Source organism: Caretta caretta, chromosome 5 (genome assembly GCF_965140235.1).
Source record: "Caretta caretta isolate rCarCar2 chromosome 5, rCarCar1.hap1, whole genome shotgun sequence".
NCBI classification, from domain to species: domain Eukaryota; kingdom Metazoa; phylum Chordata; order Testudines; family Cheloniidae; genus Caretta; species Caretta caretta.
Window position 1 is genome coordinate 90232087 of NC_134210.1, and position 18070 is coordinate 90250156.

The 18070-nt window shown below is 39.5% G+C and overlaps 1 protein-coding gene across 7 annotated transcripts in view; it reads left to right on the forward strand.

Annotated features, from left to right (window-relative positions):
• Positions 1-18070, forward strand: part of FANCC (FA complementation group C) — a 151623-nt gene that overhangs the window by 66692 nt on the left and 66861 nt on the right. For all 7 annotated transcript variants that reach the window (XM_048850183.1, XM_075128651.1, XM_075128652.1 and 4 more), the window contains 3 exons: positions 11376-11495; positions 12276-12340; positions 15808-15972. In XM_048850183.1, the coding sequence (XP_048706140.1) occupies positions 11376-11495; positions 12276-12340; positions 15808-15972 (350 nt within the window). The remainder of the gene's footprint in view (positions 1-11375; positions 11496-12275; positions 12341-15807; positions 15973-18070) is intronic.

Consider the following 18070-nt stretch of genomic DNA (forward strand, 5'->3'; position numbering starts at 1 on the left):
GAGACACTATCTTCAAATCTTGATGAAAACAGAAAAAAGACTTGAGAGATGCACACATATTTAAGATCAGATATCACTAATGGCAGCCCTTCAACTTTCAAATTGCTTGTTAAAATTCAGCCTAAGGAATTTCTGAAGATTGTAAAGTGTCCTGAGAGAGTAATGGCTATAAAGCTCTGTCTTACTCCCTTGTGCCATTGGCTCACATCATAGGTAGCAACATAGTAGGGGGAGACTGGCCCTATAGAATTTCTACGTCCCTCTTAGATAGGTGCGTGAGAGGGTGTTAAGCTTTGACTCTATACCCTCCCACTTGCCCAGTGCAGTAGCTGAACCAGTACGTTCAGGGTTGTATACTGCAGTAAGTATAGACCTGGTGCAGTTTACTCCCTCTCCAGACAATGGGGAGACAGAGAAGGAACCATCCCCTGCTGCATCAGAGGCAGTGACATGTTCCTTATTCTTTGGAGACTGAGGCTATGTCTACACTAGCTTTTTTGTTGATCTAACTTTTTTTGGTTAGGGATGTGAAAAAACATACCCCTGACCGACGTAAGTTTCACCAACAGAAGCGCTGGTGTGTACAGCATTGTGTTGGCAGGAGAGCGTCTCCTGCCGACATAGCTACCACAGCTCATTGGGAGTGGTTCAATTGTGCTGATTGGAGACATAGAGCGACTACACAGGAGACCTTACAGTGGCGCAGCTGCAGCGGTACTGCTGTGCCACTGTATGGTCTCTAGTGTAGATATAGCATGATTTAGTTCTAAATTGATAGTATGGTACAGTCATTAACACATGGAGACTCTTTAGTGGTATATGCGAAACAAGTTGGTGGTCTCAGTAACCAATTCCTGGTGGCTGGGTGTCCATGTCATTAAACATTTGTCACAATTGATACTAATTGGAAACATGGTTGGGAGTCTCAGTAAAGAGGCCAAAAAAAAAATTAAATAGGCATTGAGATTGACCTATACTCTAATCCCTAGAGATGGTCCTGCAGGGTGGAAGCATTTATACAAGGCAGTATAAGGAGTATGCTGCTACCTGTGCTGTGCCTGTTCCATGCATAAAGGACTTTGTTATCCAGGGCTGTCAATATTGTTCATTTTAGGAACGCTAAATCCATTTAAAAGGAAAACTAAGAAATATCTGACATTTTTCTGATCATATTTGAACTTTACAAACATGAAGTTTATTACTATAGACATTTTAGCCTGACTGAGGTATGTATTTCAACACAGACACTGTATATTATACTATGAAGGGTTTTTCCACTACAGCTTAATTTTCTACCTGTCTCATAGTGCTATACTTAAATCTTTGGGAAAACTGTTATTATAAAGTATATGGTTTAAGTTTTAGGTTTGTATATGATTTGTATTAATACTGGAATTCACAGGGGGAGCTGGGATTATTTTCCTCTATTTTCTTTTAAAATGTAAATATTTGTATATGTAATTGTGATCACAAGACTATATTTAGCAGATATCTACCACACATCAGCAGAAAAATCCATCAGAGTTAGAGTATGTCACCAAAATGTATTGGTAAAATAGAACAGATAAGAACAAGTAAGAGCATGTGAAACCAGGGGTTTTCAAACTGCATTACACTGTGGTCTCCTTCACGAACCCAGGAGTGGGGACCGAAGCCTGAGTCTGCCCAAGTCCCACCGCCCTGGGTGGGGTGGGGGGCAAAGCTAAAGCCTGAGCCCCACTGCCCCAGGCGGGGAGGCTAAAGCCGAAGCCTAAGGGCTTCAGCCCCGGGCTGGGGGCTTGTAACCACAGCCCTGGGTGGCAGGGCTGAAGCCGAAGCCTGAGCCCCACCATCTAGGGTGGTGGGGCTCGGGCTTCGGCTTTGGCCCTGGGTCCCAGCCAATCTCACACCAGCTCTGTGGGTTGTGACCCCATTTTAATGGGGTCCCCAGTTTGAGAACCACTGTGTGAAAGCATATATATAATTACTAGTTATAGCAAGAACACTAATACTGTTGAAGGAAAGGTTGAATATATATAAACCTTAAATTTTTGGAGCTTAGTAATTCAACCCTTTAAAATTGCAAGTGGCTGAAATGTGGGCTGCCTATTTGTGTGCATGGGTGGTGGTAGTTTAAGTAGTAAAATATCTCTTAATTTACTTTTTAGTTGTAGAAATGCATAATTTATTACAGTATACTTGTAAAGAACTATGCAGGATGTTTAATGTGGAATGCTGTGTTAGAGGAGTTTCTGTGCGGTGGTGCACAGGCAGGCATGGTTAGGCCGAGTTCGGTAATCGAAGACTTTTTTTTTTTTTTTGTTCACCCTTTCTCTGTGTTTGGATATCGTTTTTAGTTTATAGATTTGTAAATAAGATCTATATATTAGAATCAAAGTGAAGACGTTTGAATTAGCACATACCCAGCTCATATTTTGTATGGTCTACTTTACCTATACTATAAAGTTCTGTAGGCTTCAGCATCTTGTAGATTAAAAAATGGGATTCATATGTTTTCATAGGTATAGTCTCTCTACTGTTGACTGGGGACAGATTGAAATGATGAAAGAAGAGATTCTGGAACAGACTGATAAATTAAAGAGCAACAACACACCTGGACGGAGATGTTGTCAAGAGTTTTGATGAAATTTAAGAGTGAAGTGGCAGAGGTGCTAACCAAAATATGTAATCTTTAAAAATGGCTAAGAAAACCATTGAAGGCATTAAAAGGCATATGAGGCAAGATTGAAAAGATTGTGTCCGGTTTAGGTTAGCAAGGAAACTGAACTTAACAGGATATGAGTTTTTTTTACATAACATGTAATTAACTTGTGGAGCTCATTGCCACAAAATATCACTCAGACCATAAATTTAGTAGATTTTTTTTTAAAAAGGATTACTCTGGGTAAAGTGTCCTTATTTTGAGATGGGTTCTCCAATTCTAAAGGAGGAAGTCTCAGTTCCATCCAGTTGTTGCCTGGTCTTCTCTATTGCTGTTGTGAATCAGGTTCTCTGGCTGCTCCCTAGCCCTCTCTATACAGCTGAGAATTAGCATGTTACTAGGAGATCTTATTTACAATAGGAGTATGTTCTACTTTGTATTCTGTAACTTTTTAAAAATATGTATTGTAAATGGGTTTTATTAGATACTATGAACTTATTTGAAAAAGACGTGTTCCTTTTCAGACAGGTAACCACGCTAAAATACTCAGTATAAATGCTTTTGTGTTTTATGGATCAAAATAAACAATGGGTATGTATCCTCAGGGCCTAATCTAAAACTAAGGATTCTACTTTCCTGGGAGATTACTTGAACTTGGACAGCAAGTATCACAATTTGCTAGCAGCTGATATTTCTCAAAGCAGTTTAGTTGTGCCAGGTGGCTCTAGTAAAGAATAATGATTTGTTACTGACAAACAGGGAAAAAGCGGTCTTCATGTAAAGAAATACTGTTGGTTTTAGGTATTTTTGTTTAAATGAATACATTTTGTGAGCCAGGAGTCATTGAGCCATTGCTTCATATGAGTTTTGTGCTTTTTACTAAATAGTTCCATGAATATTTTCCCCCCCTTTTCAACTTTCCTAGCAATTTGATACTCATGAAGGTGAAAGATAAATGAATCAGTGCTGTGTTGTATCTTATAACCGTCACTTTTAAAACACTGAACTGTAAATCTGAATAAGGCTAATGAAACATAGTTCCGAAAAAAGAATGTTTTGACTATGCCTTGTGCAGTGTTACGTCTTGGCTTTGGACACAGCACTCTCTTGCACTGTGTGCATTTAGTATTAATGTAATTAGAATGTTCCTGTTTAAATGGGAAACAGCAGAGAAAGTATGATTAAAAATACTTCAGCTGAATACCAAACTGATCATTTGATGTTCTGTAAGGATTTTAACTGTTTAGGAACAGTCTGCCTATCAGCAGCACAAAAGGATGTACCTAAATGTGCTAAATGTCATTTGAAAGAAGCATTATTTGTCATTTTCAAGAAATTATTGAGCTCTGAAATTAGAAATCTAGTGATCCCTGATTTGTTTGGTCTGTCTAAACTTGGAAGTTTCCATCCTGGTTTTTCCTATAATTTTTAATGGATTAAAAGATTTCTGCTATAGGTAGTAGTCAGCTTGTATCTTGGTTTTTAAAAGTTGGGGAAAAAAGGTCATTCTAAATCTCTAGGTTATTTAAGTGAAAAACTAAAAAGTTTTATTGTTGGTTCAGCTAAAGCTATTACATTTCCTTTTGTAAGTTAGTGCAAATGTGTGTTTTATTTCACTAACAGAAGTCTCACCTTTTTAACACACAGAGTTTAACACAAGATGTTCTTGGTGGGTGTTTTTTAAAGATGGAGTGGAAGAAAAGACTTGAAATTGCCTTTCCTGTTTGAGGCCAACTGTAGACTTCAAGGCTTGCCAGCCCCACAGTTCAATAGCTTATTTCTTACCATTTCCAAGGGTTTTGTTAGTGACTTGCAGATGGAACTTCAGGCTTTGGAACTCATCCATTGAAAAGTTGTGTGGTCTTAGCCACAGTAGTAATACAGCATGTTTTTCCTATGCTAGTTTCACAGAAGTTAACTGAGCTGGAATTGGTCAAAGAATAACAATGCAGCTTTTCCCCTCATTTTTTTCCTTTTTACTGTATATCATTTGAAAGTTGAGATCAGGTTAATTTTGTATTTAAAAAATTATAGTAAATATTTTGCTTCCATTTAAGAAAGAGAGGCAAAATGCAAATCTAATCTTTTTTAATAAATTGTACATATCAGGAGTATGAATTTAGTCCATAATTGTGCATTAATTTCTAAAGTAAAAACATAATTCTGCATGTCTGCTCTTGTTTGGTTATGTTTTTCTAATTAGTGTTTGTTATATGTTCTTTCATATACTTTACCAGTATCACTGTTTTAAAACAATGGATTATGATTGCCTGAATCAAAACTAAGAGGACTGTGGGGTTTAATATACACTTTGGGTCCAGTCTAGCAAAGCACTTAAGCACATACTTAACTTTAAGCATGTGAGTACTTCCACAATAGACACTGGCTAAGGATAAGCAGAGTTATATGCTTTTTAAGCATGTGATGAAGTGTCAGAGTCCTCAGCACTTTGCAGGACCAAGCCCTTTTTGCTTGGTGGAAATACATGAAAATAACCAGCTAAGTCAGTTTTTCTGTTAGTGAGCAGCTAAGGTTTGTACAGAACTTTCCATGTATTATTAGGAAAACAAATGCCACAGATTTATATATCTAAATGAATTTTGTGTAAGAATAATATAGTTCCTGGGATTACTCTGATCACAAAATTATCCTAATCCATTTTAGCAAATCTGTATCTATCTATATTCTGTATTTTAGCCAATGGAACTCTGAGTTGCTCACATTCTCAAAAGCCAACTGTCTGATTTGTGTAGTGCTGTTTAGCAGAATAATTTATTTACAATCAACTTGCCTTACATGCATATCAGTGGAAATTTGGAAATGGGCAGGTTTCCGGTTGCCATTCCAAGTAAATGAGAAGAAAAGCAGGAAACTTTAATAAATCCTCAGTGCATATTTGGGGCCAGCAATTGTATTTAATGCACTGGATATAGAATTTTAGATAATACAAACCATCCTGTTAATGTGAAGAATGTGCATACAGAAAAGGGGAGGAAACAAAAACATTTCTTGTGAAAACATTTCTAGGAAGAACACCCACTAATGCCAGGGCCCTATTACACTGATCAAGCAAATCACTGAACCATGTGCTGCTGAGTTTGCTTTATTAGGACTACTCACATGCTTAAATTTAAGCACATGCATCAATGATTTGTTGGACCAGGATCTATGGGTTGTTACTGCAAAGGACTTGAGTCAAGGTGAAACTAGAGTTGAGTTTGAAACGTTAAATTTACATTTCATGTTCGCTGGTCAATCAGTGAAGTACAAGTGCACATAGTACAAATTTTTTTGTCTAAAATATTAAATCTGTAAATTCCACATTGTTTAAAACATAATTTGCTCAAAGTTTTAAAGCAGAAATTGTAGCTCAGTTTTGTGTTTCTGTGATAGCAAGTAGTTAAAGAAATTCCTTACAGACAGTTTAAAACATCCATTCAAAGTAAACCCATATATTTTTGGGAAGCTCTGTGGCCTGTGTTATACAGGAGGTCAGACTAGATCAGTGGTTCTCAAACTTTTGTACTGGTGACCCCTTTCACACAGCAAGCCTCTGACTGCGACCCCGCCTTATAAATCAAAACCACTTCTTATATTTAACACTATTATAAATGCTGGAGGTGAAGCGGGATTTGGGGTGGAGGCTGACAGCTTGTGACCCCCAGAGGGATCCTGACCCCCAGTTTGAGGACTAGATGATCACAGTGGTCCCTTCAGGGTGTGGAATCTACGAATGTATGTATTGATAACTCAGCTCGTGACCCCCCAAGTAATAACCTCACGACCCCCTGAGGGATCCTGACCCCCAGTTTGAGAACCCCCTGGACTAGATGATCACAGTGGTCCCTTCAGGGTGTGGAATCTACGAATGTATGTATTGATAACTCAGCTCGTGACCCCCCAAGTAATAACCTCACGACCCCCTGAGGGATCCTGACCCCCAGTTTGAGAACCCCCTGGACTAGATGATCACAGTGGTCCCTTCAGGGTGTGGAATCTACGAATGTATGTATTGATAACTCAGCTCTCAATGTGGGTATATACTGATACAATTTCTACATAGCTAATTTAAACACTGGGAATCTGATCAAATGCTAGAAAAACAAAATTGTACAGACCAAAACTGTATTCTGAAAAACTATTATGTTTAAATGTGTACATTGTTGTTCAATTCAACGTTCTTTTCTTCTGCCTTTCAGTTTTGGTTTGTGGAAAACCAATTTTATATCTTTTCCTGGAACTAATGAGTGAGCAAGCAAGAGGTCTCAAACAAAATTAAAAATTGGAGATTGTTATAATTGGATCAGAGTGTGGAAATTCTGTGAATTGTGTTATGTCAGCATCCTACAAATGGAATAGGCTACATAAACTGTGTGTGTTGAGACATTCCATGAATGAGCAGGCTTCCGTCTCATTTACAGACTTAACCACTGCAGTTCTTGAGAGTTCTGAATGTTTATTTCATAGTTTAAAAAATACAAATTCTCAAAATACCAGACTAGTTTGCATTTGGTGGTTGTTCATTTCATTTAGATAGCATGGGACATAACTTTTTTAAACCTGCAAGCAAGATTTTTTTTAAAAGGAAAAACAGCAGAAAAGTATCTGTCGTAATTTCTTTTGGATTAACATGTTGAAGGGGAAAAAGAAATGGAGTAAATTAATTTAAATACATCAGAAAATTGTACATTTGATTTCCCTTCTAAGTACATTGGTACAATTAGTTAGGAAATGGCCTGGGATCCAGTTCTACTTCAGACACTGCCTTGCTGAATGTAACATGGTTGCATGCCTCTTAAGGGCTTGCTGCCTGGGGCCAGCCAACCCTAATTACTTAAGGGAGACACCTCATCGGGGAATCACCTCAATCCTCCAATAAAGGGTAGAAGGGAGTTGTGTGGGGGGTTGGTTGGGGGAATCCTCAGGGAAAGAAAGAGAAGAAGCTGCAGGAAGGGAGAGTCTCCTGCAGTGGCCCTGAGAAAGGGAGACTCCAGCTGAAAAGCTTGGGAGCTGTGGCTGGGGAGAAGATCAGGCCTTGGGTCTTCTGTACATGCTAAGCAAGAAAAAAAGAGACAGCTCTCAGGGAGAAGCGGCTATTTCCAGCATAAGGCTGAGGTGGAAGACTTGTGTTTTATTTGTGAACTTCATATGAATAAAATCAAATCTGAAGGAGGGCTGTTAACATTGGAGTTATGAAAGGGTGATTTCAATTTATTTAAGCTGCCCCTTGAAAGGGGAAACTGAGGCAAGAAAGGCCACCTGCAGAGCAACCTAAGGCCAGTAGGGGCTGCCAGGAAAGGAGCCACTCAATGATATGCCACTTGTAACAAAGTCATGTGCTCCATGATTGTCAGCTAACCTCCATGAATGATATTTAAAAACTTCATCTCCAAAAATAAAGGCATCTACTTAGAGCTGGCCAGAAGTTGGGTTTTCCAGTTTGAGAATTTTTGAAAAATTTGGTATTCTAATGTGGAACTGAATCCATGTGGCAGGACAGTCTCAGAGGCATGGACCCCAGAAACCTGGAGACCCCAGACCCACAGCAATCTGACTCAGACTCTAAAAGCCTTTTGTGAGAAATTTTAGTTTTTTTGAAACATTGTTTTCAGACTAAATTGTTTCATATGAATGTTTCTTCTGACCACCTCTAAACCTGCTGTCACTGTGACATCCATGGAGTTGCTCCAATAATCAGAGTAGTGACAACCCTAAAGTCCTAATTGTCTACACATTTGTTAAACTAATCCCCAAGGCTCTCTCCCACCTGCTTTCCAAAATGTGCTATCTAATTAAGTTTAAAAATGCATATGGTCTCTAAAGTCTTAAAGCAACCTTTCAAGTCATTGTACTGCAGATTTTACAAAGAGACATCAGTGTTTATTCTGGTTTCTTAATTTTTCCCCTCAAAGCTACTTTTGATGCTATTTTATGAGACCAAGTGCAGGGTCACCTCTCTGGGCAGACACAGTATGCCTTTACTCCAGAAGTCCCTCCTGTGGCAAGAGCATTTCTGTTCTGAGCCCAGTAGGAGAAAGCATACTGGCTTAGGATAGTCTTCTTCCAGAACCAATTGCAGTGTTCTCCAGACTACCTGCTTTTTCTCTTCATTGTACTCTTTAATCTGTTACTAAGGCCATCATTCACTATTTGAGGAACTTCACAGGGACCTACCAAATCCAGCCAATTAGAGAACAGAGATGGTAAATGCAATGTAATGCATGTTAGATGGAACAATTTGAACTAGTAATACATATTGATTGAACTTAACTATGAACTCTGAGGAAAAGGACCTGATTGTCATTGTGGGCGGTTCATAGTACATGACAATAACAAAGCAAATGTTAGGATATTAAGGAAGGGGTAAAGAACAATACTGGAAATACTATACTGCTATATAAACCAATGTCATGCTCTCACTTTGACTACTCTTCACTTTTTTGTTCACCCCATATTGAAAACAGTATAATAGAAATAGGTCCAGAGAGGGAAATAAAAGTTAGAAGAGATTTAGAAAAATTTGTCTGAGAAGAGATTTTTGTAGATTTAACATCTTAGGGTAGTGCTTGACTCAGCTAAACAATCCCAGAAAAGTTAAGAAGGCTTCGGCTCATCTACAAGGCCTCCTAGTTTGTATGTAATGATGGCAGAAATCCTGTGAAGGTAATGGTGCACAGCACCCACTGTGTGTAGTGACACAGTGGTTCCTCTGGCTCCATGCTTGGACAAGGAGTCTTCAGTTCTGCCATCTCCCTGAATCTTTCAACTTGCATTCAGACCAGCAATCCATCCCCTTGCCTCCTTGCAGCTGCTGAACCCTCCTAGTTTCCAGGTGCTGTCTATCTGATAGCATTCTAAGAGTTAAACACATAGCAATTACCAGAGTAATTAGTAATTTAATTATGGGGAAAATTAGAGGGAAAATGTGAAGGTGAATAAAGTTTCTATTTTGATTGTATTTGGAAGTTTGCGCACCAGGAAAGTTCCCTTTTTGCTGATTTTCCTGCTTTGAAATTTTTAAAAAAAGTATATTAATTGCTTTTGTCAAACTGCTGTATAAAACAATTGCTACAATATTTTCCTTTCATTTTCAGTTTAGAACAGTTGCCACTAGATGGTAGTAGAACAGCTATTCTTTTGCTGAAAGCTCTAAAATAAATATGAAAAAAAAATTCAGGCATTACCATAAATCTTCAGTGTAAAATAATCCTGTAGAAAAGAATACAAAATTATACAAGAGTTTGGGATGCACATCTCTTGATATTCCATAATTGTCTTTAGACTTTATTGCATTTCTATTGCTTGTTTATTATCTTATATACTGTACTTCAAACTGGGCATATTTTTAATTCCAGGACCAGTGAACCAGCAAAGCATATATAAATATTTGGATTGGAGTTCTGAAAGCAGGAATTAAACTGCTTCTTTCTTTTTAGTTGAGAATTTTAGATGAGGTTCTCTGTTTAAAAAAATATATATATATAGATAAAGGACTCAGTACCACTGAGGTCACAGGACTTCTTCAAAATGCGTTTGGAAGGCAAATTGAGACTGAAGCGTCTTCAAGTGCCTTCTTATTCAGTGTCTGCTCATCCTAATTCACTCAGTCACAATAACCTAGTTTTCATACACATTTCCATATGATTAATCATGTTGAATTTGTATGTTGTTTAGGTAGCTATAACATGTAAGGTCCTGATTCAACATGCACCTGAAATGAACCACTGAGGTGGAATATGGCAACTGTCTAGTACTACATTCCATTAGAATATAACAGTTGACAATTGGAAATTAAGAACTATATTCAACTGAAATGTAATTTTTTTGATAAGCAAAATACTAATGTAGTTGTGATAGCACTTTTCATAAGAGCAGAGCTGTTCATACTGAGGGATATTCAAGTGGGTGATACCTTGGTTTGTCCAAAAGCCAGCATATCTTGCAGTGCAGTGCCTTACTAACATGCTGGGGTATTGGTTTGGTACTAACTCAGAAGGAAGAGTGCCACCTACAGAATCATCAATGGCACTTCCTGCAATCATTGTTCTGGGCTTTTATAAAAATTCATTTGATTTCAGCTTACAGCAAATGGAATACCAACTATTTGTATTTTTTTTAATATGTTTTCTAATGGTTTTGAAATTTGGTGTAAAGAATTTAGTAGTGAAAATATTAAGTAAATGTCAACATTAAACCATAAATGCTGCCATTAACTCCCTAATGAGACAGCTAAAAAAAAGGCCAGATCCTCAAGTATGTCCAAAATATTCTAAGCATAATTGAGGGAGTAGTGTGAAACTCTAGTGTAAAATTCCCTTTGCCACCATACTGACTGATGTTGCTCTGTGCACTTCTTTCCTTGTGCACAGTGTTAATGGTCTGAGGGGTACTTGAAGTTACACCAGCCTGGAATGGCATCCGGGGGCCTAAAAGCTAACTCAGGATCCGTGTAGTATGGGGCCATCCTGGCCAGGCCCTTTTCTTGCTACACTAGCACTATCAAGAGCATGTGACATCTCAATCCTTGTCAGCCACAGCAGCATCACCCCAACTCTAGAATGCTCTTCAGCCAAGCAACTTTCACTGACTTTTGTGACCAAAGTATATTGGTGGTGTGGTTCAAAGTAGCCACAGTCCATCTGAGGATCTGGCCCAAAATCTAGGTATATAACATCAACAATATCAGACACTAAAATGTGTTTTATTGTTTCTCCTTCACTATGATTTCATCAAGAGCTTGCTGTGCCATCTCCTTTCTTCTTCTTCATGGGGAGCTAACGAAGTTGGTACTGGTACCTTTATTTCTGCTCTTGGCTACACATCTGCAGATTACTATTCTAAACTGGTTAAAAATGTGAGTATTTTGTGTAATGGAGGTTTTATTAGAAATAAAATCACCAGTTTGTAAGAGTGTGTATGAAAGTGTCATTGCTATAAGAAACATGAACTGAATGACTTATCTTTTTGTAGCTTGGTTCCTCTTATAGCCTTTTAAGGAAGAAAAATAAAATGGGAGATGACAAAAAGGGAGGCTTATACTAAAGTTGTGTGGTTTTTAAAAAAAAATCCTTGTTCATGTGTCACTAAAATGACTATTAGATAAGATATGTTTTGTAACATTATGAAATTTAGGGAAATATTTTGTGGCATTTGTTTGCCAGAAATGCAGTTACATTTTCTTTTTGACTGTGCACATTATTTACAATGCTAGTTGAACCCTATATTTTGGGGAAATTAGTGATTTTTCATTTCCCTGTAAAATGATAGGAATATTATTTCATAAAAAGATTTACTACTTATTTTGGAATTTTTACCTATTGTAAGGCTTTAAAAGTTAGTTCAACTCTTGGGATGCAAATCTGTAATTTCACTTATTTGCTTGCTAATTGTGTAATGGGAATGATATGATGGGGGTTTAACAACTTTAGTACTTGTAATTGTCTTGAACACTGATCTGGAACTGGGGGGGGGAGGAAGGTGTGGGGGGAGGAGACTCTACAGAAAAGGCTACTTACCACTATTGAAATGTGTCTCGCACAGACAAATACAACTGATGTCTTCCTATTTGCAGTGTGTTGTGTATTTTCCTCTCTATAAATAAAATGTTTTTAATGTCATTGATTTTGTTTAACAGATAGTCTCATCATTAGTGACAGAACTCAAAGGAAATCAGTTTAATGGACTTAACATTCAAGGGAGGTAGGTGTTATCTAAACTTCATTTCAATAAGTCTTGGTATGGATCATTGAAGTTCAGTGAGGACCTTTCAGAATTTTTGAAACATTCGACTTAAATATATTTAGAATCATGGTAATATTTAGAATTACCATATAGCTTTGGTAATGGACAAGCTAGTTAAGTGGAACATCACAGAAAACATTTTACCAGATAATCACAGCCTTGGGGTATAGGGTAGCATGTCTGCAGTGCTCTTACATGCCCCTCTTAGCCAATTATGTATTTGCATTCCTTGTTCATATCAGTGAACAGTGCAGGTATTATTGTATGCTTATGTGACGTCAGAAGGGCAGATGTCACCATTAGTGCACAGTTAGCAAGAGTTCAAATTTGTAGTCCTTACTCATGCTGAGGAGTCCTGACTCTCACAGTAGTACCATTGAGATTACCCATGTGAGTAACTACTGCTCAACGCAAGTAGATTCACTGTTTTAAATACATGGAATTGGGTGATAGAAGTGCTGTTTGAGGTGACTGAGCAGCAGTCTCTTTGGTAAAAAGAATTGTATTTGCTTAGTTCTTGATTTCCTCACCACTTTGAATGTGTCCATCCCTCCTTATTATACCTGGTACTGTGGGCTTTTTGAAATGAAGACTAACCTGTTAAACATTTAAAAATATTTTCAGAATACATCAACAGAACCTTTGATTACATCTGAATCAAAGTTTGTCAGTAAAAATTAAAGCAAAAATAAAACAGAGGGATACATACCATATGTATTCAATTAAAGTGTGGTTGTTACTTGAAAAGCCTTTGTGAAAATGGCTCCATTTTACTCAGAGGTGCACACTGTGTATAGTCTGTCATAGGTGCTCACTTCAGTAACAAAACAGATTTTTACTACTTGTGCTAATACTACAGGGTTTATATTGCGGTGGGAGAGCAAGCAGGATTATATTCCTTCTTGTGCATTGTCAGCAGAGTAGTTAAGGATCTGATTGTCCAGTCCTAGATAAACCTGCAATAGGAGGCCAGGAAACAGGAGGGGAGTCTGCACAGAAACCTGGCGTCTTTGCATTAGCTCTGGGGCAGCCTACCCACACCCTTGGCTTTCCTGCAAAGGGCTAGACTACCGTGGACTCCCTTGTCTGATTCTGCCCCATGTATCTCTCTCACACACACTCTAAGGTTCAGGGAGAGATGTCCAAGGGTATGTCTAAACTGTAGTTAGACTCATGTGGCTGGCCTGTGCCAGCTGATTCAGGATCATGGGGCTTTGGTTTAGGAGCTGTTTAATTGAGGTGTAGACGTACAGGATCAGGTGCAGCTCTGGGACCCTTCCACCTTACAGGGTCCTAGAGCCCAGGCTGCAGCCAGAGCCTGAATGTCTATACCTATTTCCATATTCATTTTTAAACTGGAAATATTAAGTCAAAAATTTAGGAAACTTTGAAAATATATCATGTAGCATTTCCCCACTGTAGACATCAGAAGGTCTGTCAACAAATCACAATATGTTCAGTTCTTATTGCTGAATAGGACACTGTAAATAACTGTAGTTTTCATCCATCAGTACCCTTTTTCCAGGAGACTTGAGGGATGTTTCTGGTCAAAAGAACAGCCACATTTTCAAAATATAGCTTGTTAAATTTTACTTCTGAAGTTCAGATGGATGGGTAACGTGACAGGGTTGGGACTCACCACTGCAGCACCTCCTGCTGTTCGGTCAGGGAATTAGATTGGATATTAGGAAAAACTTTTTCACTAAGAGGGTGGTGAAACACTGGAATGCGTTACCTAGGGAGGTGGTAGAATCTCCTTCCTTAGAGGTTTTTAAGGTCAGGCTTGACAAAGCCCTGGCTGGGATGATTTAACTGGGAATTGGTCCTGCTTCGAGCAGGGGGTTGGACTAGATGACCTTCTGGGGTCCCTTCCAACCCTTATATTCTATGATTCTATGAATTAGCTCAATTTATGCAGAGCGCCCTCTGCCGGTGGTGTCCCATCCATCTCTCTCCCTCAGTTGGCTTCTCAACCCGTGTTGCTTGCAGCATCCTCTTCAGGACACTGCCCTCCAGCAGTGCCCCTAAGTCCACACTCACCCTTTCTGGGTGCAGGGCTTTAATCAAGAGTCTTTGCACCAGCCTCAGTGACCTGCCACAACCCCCAAGTCTAGCCCCTCTTATGTCTGGGGGTAGATTGCAGCCTGATTCAGCTACCTCTCCACGGCCTGGTGTGGCACAAGGGGGAAAAGAGGGTGGGGACCCAGGCCCACCCACTACTCTGGGTCCCAACCCAAGGACCCTCTAATGTCAGCCTCCCTGCCCTCCTTCTCTCCCCTTCCTTTCAGTCTTCCCTGGGTCACTTCCCCTCTGACACCATTGAACCCTCTAAGCCCTTCTACTCAGACCAAGCAGTCTGGCAGGTATCAGGCTAGAGCTCTCCTCTGCTTCCCCAAGCATGTCCAGCACCACGCTGTCCTAGGTGCTGGTTTCCTGCTCAGGAGACAGACCTTCTCCCATGAAGGTCTGGGACAGACTGACTGCTCCCTTCCTGGGCAGCCTTTATATAGGGCTGAGCCTGGCCCTGATTGGCCACCTAAAGCTCAGTTCTGATTGACTCCGGACAGGCCCTTCCCTATTGGCTGCCAGACTGCGCAGCTGCACTGGCCTGCCCTGACCCACTCTTTCATGGGGGTGAGGCAGCCACCCCGCTACAGGTAATAACAAGTAATTTTGTACATAAACTGGGAAATACCTACTTTTGCATATGTAATTGCTTATTTTGGCTGCCCAGTTAACACCCTCATCCATATGTGAAAAAGTCAATCTTTTTAAAATTTGGCTTTAAATATTAAATTATCCTCCACCTTAGTACTATTTAGATTGCACCATCATTAATCTTTTCCAAAAGTGCAATCTTGTTAGGCAGGGTCAATTACTATGCTATGCTGTACTAATGCTATACAAATACTATGCTATACATCCCTTCAGTTGTAGATCTTTAAGACAAATCCTCGTATTTTATGCCTGAGCACTTGAAGGTAGCAGGATTTATACTGTGGTATGCACTGGAGTAATTCCTGCTGGAATGAGAAAAGCCGAGGAAACCATAGAGATCTCAAAGCCAGCTTGGTTGTCTCCTGTGAGAACTTAAGATACCCATGTGGGAGCTGTGAAACTGTAATCTTCCTCTGAGGGACTGCTTTGCTCTTTATCAAACTGGGAAAGGCAAAATATTCATTGCTAGCAAGGCATATGTAGTTATTGAACACCCACCAGCACTTTAGAATTGTTTGAGGTCCCTACTGCAATATGTTTACCATAGTTTTCAGTGCCAACATACAGAAATTCTGATTGTTTTGAAGTATTCCATTTGAGAATACTTCAGCATTTGCTACAATAAATAATTGTTTTCTTAACTTTAGAAGTTAAGACTTTTGAGTGTTTTCTTTCCCTAAAATAAGAAACCTTTTTTATTTCTCCAGAGTTTCAGATGATCATGTAACTGTAGTGTCCCTTTTCTGCGTCCCTCTTATCACTTTGCCTGATGTAACTCCTCTACTGGAAGCGCTCCTTACCTATCATGGAGGTGGATCACAAGAGGTTCTCAGCTCAGAGTTTTTAGAAGCTGTTAATGAGACATTTTTAAAGTAAGTAACATAGAATATACAGATTATGCCTCCTCATCAAAAAGAATATTAACTCTGTTCAGTTGGAATTACTATTAGGTGAATTTGCATGTTGGATGCATTGAATGTCTACTGTATTGTAACAGAATATTTTCTTTTTACCTGAATAGCAGACCTAAAGTTGGAACAAAAACAAGGATTCTAGACTGCTGATGTGCTGTTTCAATTTTACTTTCCCTATGATATGTTAGACAGTGTCACTGTAATTGTGTTTTTGGATTTTGCCTTTCACTGAGATTTTGTACCTCTTTGCCATAAATATACTGGATCCTTCCTAACTTCTGCTATTAGAGATCCTGATTTAATTTTGTGTCCTTGCATACCAAAAAATATTGGTTATATTCTTGTCTTTGTGTTGCCTGACAGTTCGTTCTTGTATTTCTATTGAGAACTTGGTTCTCCTTGTGTTCAAGTCTTCTGTCTCCCAGCAGATTATTTTTAACTAGGCACTTGAATACAGTTAATGATATGTAGATTTGCTTATAACTCTGCCTCCAAGGTGGTCCAGTGCTTGGATGAGATTAGCTCATAGATTAAAACTGGAGAGAGTCCAGTGGAGGGCAATGAAAATGATTAGGGGGCTGGGGCACATGACTTACAAGGAGAGGCTGAGGGAACTGGGGTTATTTAGTCTGCAGAAGAGAAGAATGAGGGGGGATTTGATAGAAGCCTTCAACTACCTGAAGGGGGGTTCCAAAGAGGATGGAGCTAGGCTGTTTTCAGTGGTGGCAGATGACAGAACAAGAAGAAATGGTCTCAAGTTGCAGTCGGGGAGGTCTAGGTTGGATATTAGGAAACGCTGTTTCACTAGGAGGGTGGTGAAGCACTGGAATGGGTTACCTAGGGAGGTGATGGAATCTCCATCCTTAGAGGTTTGACAAAGCCTTGGCTGGGATGATTTAGTTGGTGTTGGTCCTGCTTTGAGCAGGGGATTGGACTAGATGACCTCCTGACATCTCTTTCAACCCTAATATTCTATGATAAAGACCAGCACGAACCTCACCAACTTCCATTGGCATCCTCCTTCAATCTCACCTTCTCTAATACAAATATATTGTAATGAGTAGGTATTTAAAATCTACCTAAGTAAGCAAGCAAAGAAATAAACAAAAACACCCTAACAAAAGTTTCACACTTCTCTCCTTGGACCAGGGGTGACAGATTCTTCTTAAGTGTGTGTGTGGGGGGGGGGGGGAGGGGCACAAGGCCCAGCCCCTGTCCTCCTCTTCCCTTTCCGCCCCGCCCAGGGCCCTGCATTCTGGCCAAGGCAGAAGCTGGAGCCAGGCCTCCACCTTCCCAGGATGGGGGGACCCAAGAGCAGCCCTTGGCCTGTAGCTCCTCCCTCCAGGCTCCCCATCCACTTTCAAAAGTGGGAGGGCCTTGGACCCTGTTCGGCACTCCTGTGTGACTGATATTAGTCATGTCATTCAGTGCAGTCCTTGAAGGCACTGAGATACTTTGGTGATGAGGATGATAGAACCTGTATAGAATGGAATAGAATCTCTGAGACCTAGTGATTTAACTTTTGAGTTTGGGCTTTCACAATGACCACATAAGGCCTTGAATACTTCACCCACTTCATTAAACCACATAGTTGGGATGAAATCCCTGGGCCTTATTTCTAAAGATTTAAACATAACTTGTATTTGATCACCTTTTGCATACACCACTGAAGAAGAGTATACTCATACCTAGAACCCTTGAATCTTCACATCCCGGACATTCCTCTAATCATCACAATGTCTTGCAGGGGCAACTGCTGCTCATCACAACCCTGCCTTATAGCTCTTTCTCCTTTCAGCATCTCAAGAGACCAGATATCTTGGATCATTTCTCTGATAAAATTTTTGAGTGGAGAGAGGGCTGTCTTTGTGACCCCAAATAAGAGTCCTTATAATTTATATGTTAAAACAATATATGTGTGATGTATGTTCATATGGTAGGTGGATCCTCTAAGAGTGTGGACTGGGCAGTAGCTTAAGCAAGAGGGTCGTTCAGTGAAACAGAGATTCTATCAACTAAAATATGAAGTTCTAGACATAAGAATGATTACAATATC